Below are 682 nucleotides of genomic sequence, written 5' to 3'. Positions count from 1 at the left end.
CAGCCAGATCCAACAACGGACTGGTTGTCTAGCGAAACCAGCATTGCAACGAAGCGTGGTATACATACTGTATGCCACGCGCAGCAAACGTGAGTGGCCATTCCCACTGAGGAGTGGCTGCCATGTGGAAGCACATGATTTGCAGAATGGCTGCTAGCACCTTACGTTCTTCTTCTCCTACAGCACTTGCCTACGTGGACGCACGTGGCACGACTGTGCTCTCCACTACACTCTCGCTCTTCTCCTCACCTCACTTCTCTCTCCAGACACACACACACACACACACACAAAACGTGTGACCCACTGCGCAGACCATCTCTCTACACACTGCGCTGGTCGGCACACGAGGGATACCTGCGGGTACCCACTCCTTCTTTGGTTGGGAGAAGGCGATACCCCTCTACAAAGAGTTTCCGTGACACTGGTCTTAGTCTTTGTGGTGACAGGTGAGGTGTGACCGGATGGAGATGGCTGGAATGGCCCATCATCTTTCTGAGTGAGCCGCGTGCGTGGCAGTAGCAAGCGCGCAACGGAGGAGAACGGTATCAACAAACGCTTTCTTTTTTTAAACATATGTAATTCTTCTTCCTGCATGTAATTCAAAGACACCCCCCACTCCATCCGATGCACGTGTTGCTTCATTTGTTTGTGCGCTTGAATGCGCTTAATTCTCAATTACGGC

At 51.9% G+C, this 682-nt stretch overlaps 1 protein-coding gene across 1 annotated transcript; it reads right to left on the bottom strand.

The window, feature by feature from the left end:
• Positions 1–225: 225 nt before the first annotated feature.
• ABB37_10145 (hypothetical protein) lies at positions 226–642 on the bottom strand (the record flags this gene model as incomplete). The annotated part of the gene is made up of 1 exon (XM_015809908.1): positions 226–642. One exon carries the CDS (start codon positions 640–642, stop codon positions 226–228), a length of 417 nt encoding a protein of 138 aa, XP_015651508.1.
• Positions 643–682: the final 40 nt, after the last annotated feature.

Source organism: Leptomonas pyrrhocoris, assembly GCF_001293395.1.
Source record: "Leptomonas pyrrhocoris isolate H10 chromosome Unknown, whole genome shotgun sequence".
NCBI lineage: Eukaryota > Euglenozoa > Kinetoplastea > Trypanosomatida > Trypanosomatidae > Leptomonas > Leptomonas pyrrhocoris.
This window is presented reverse-complemented; position numbering and strand designations above follow the sequence as displayed.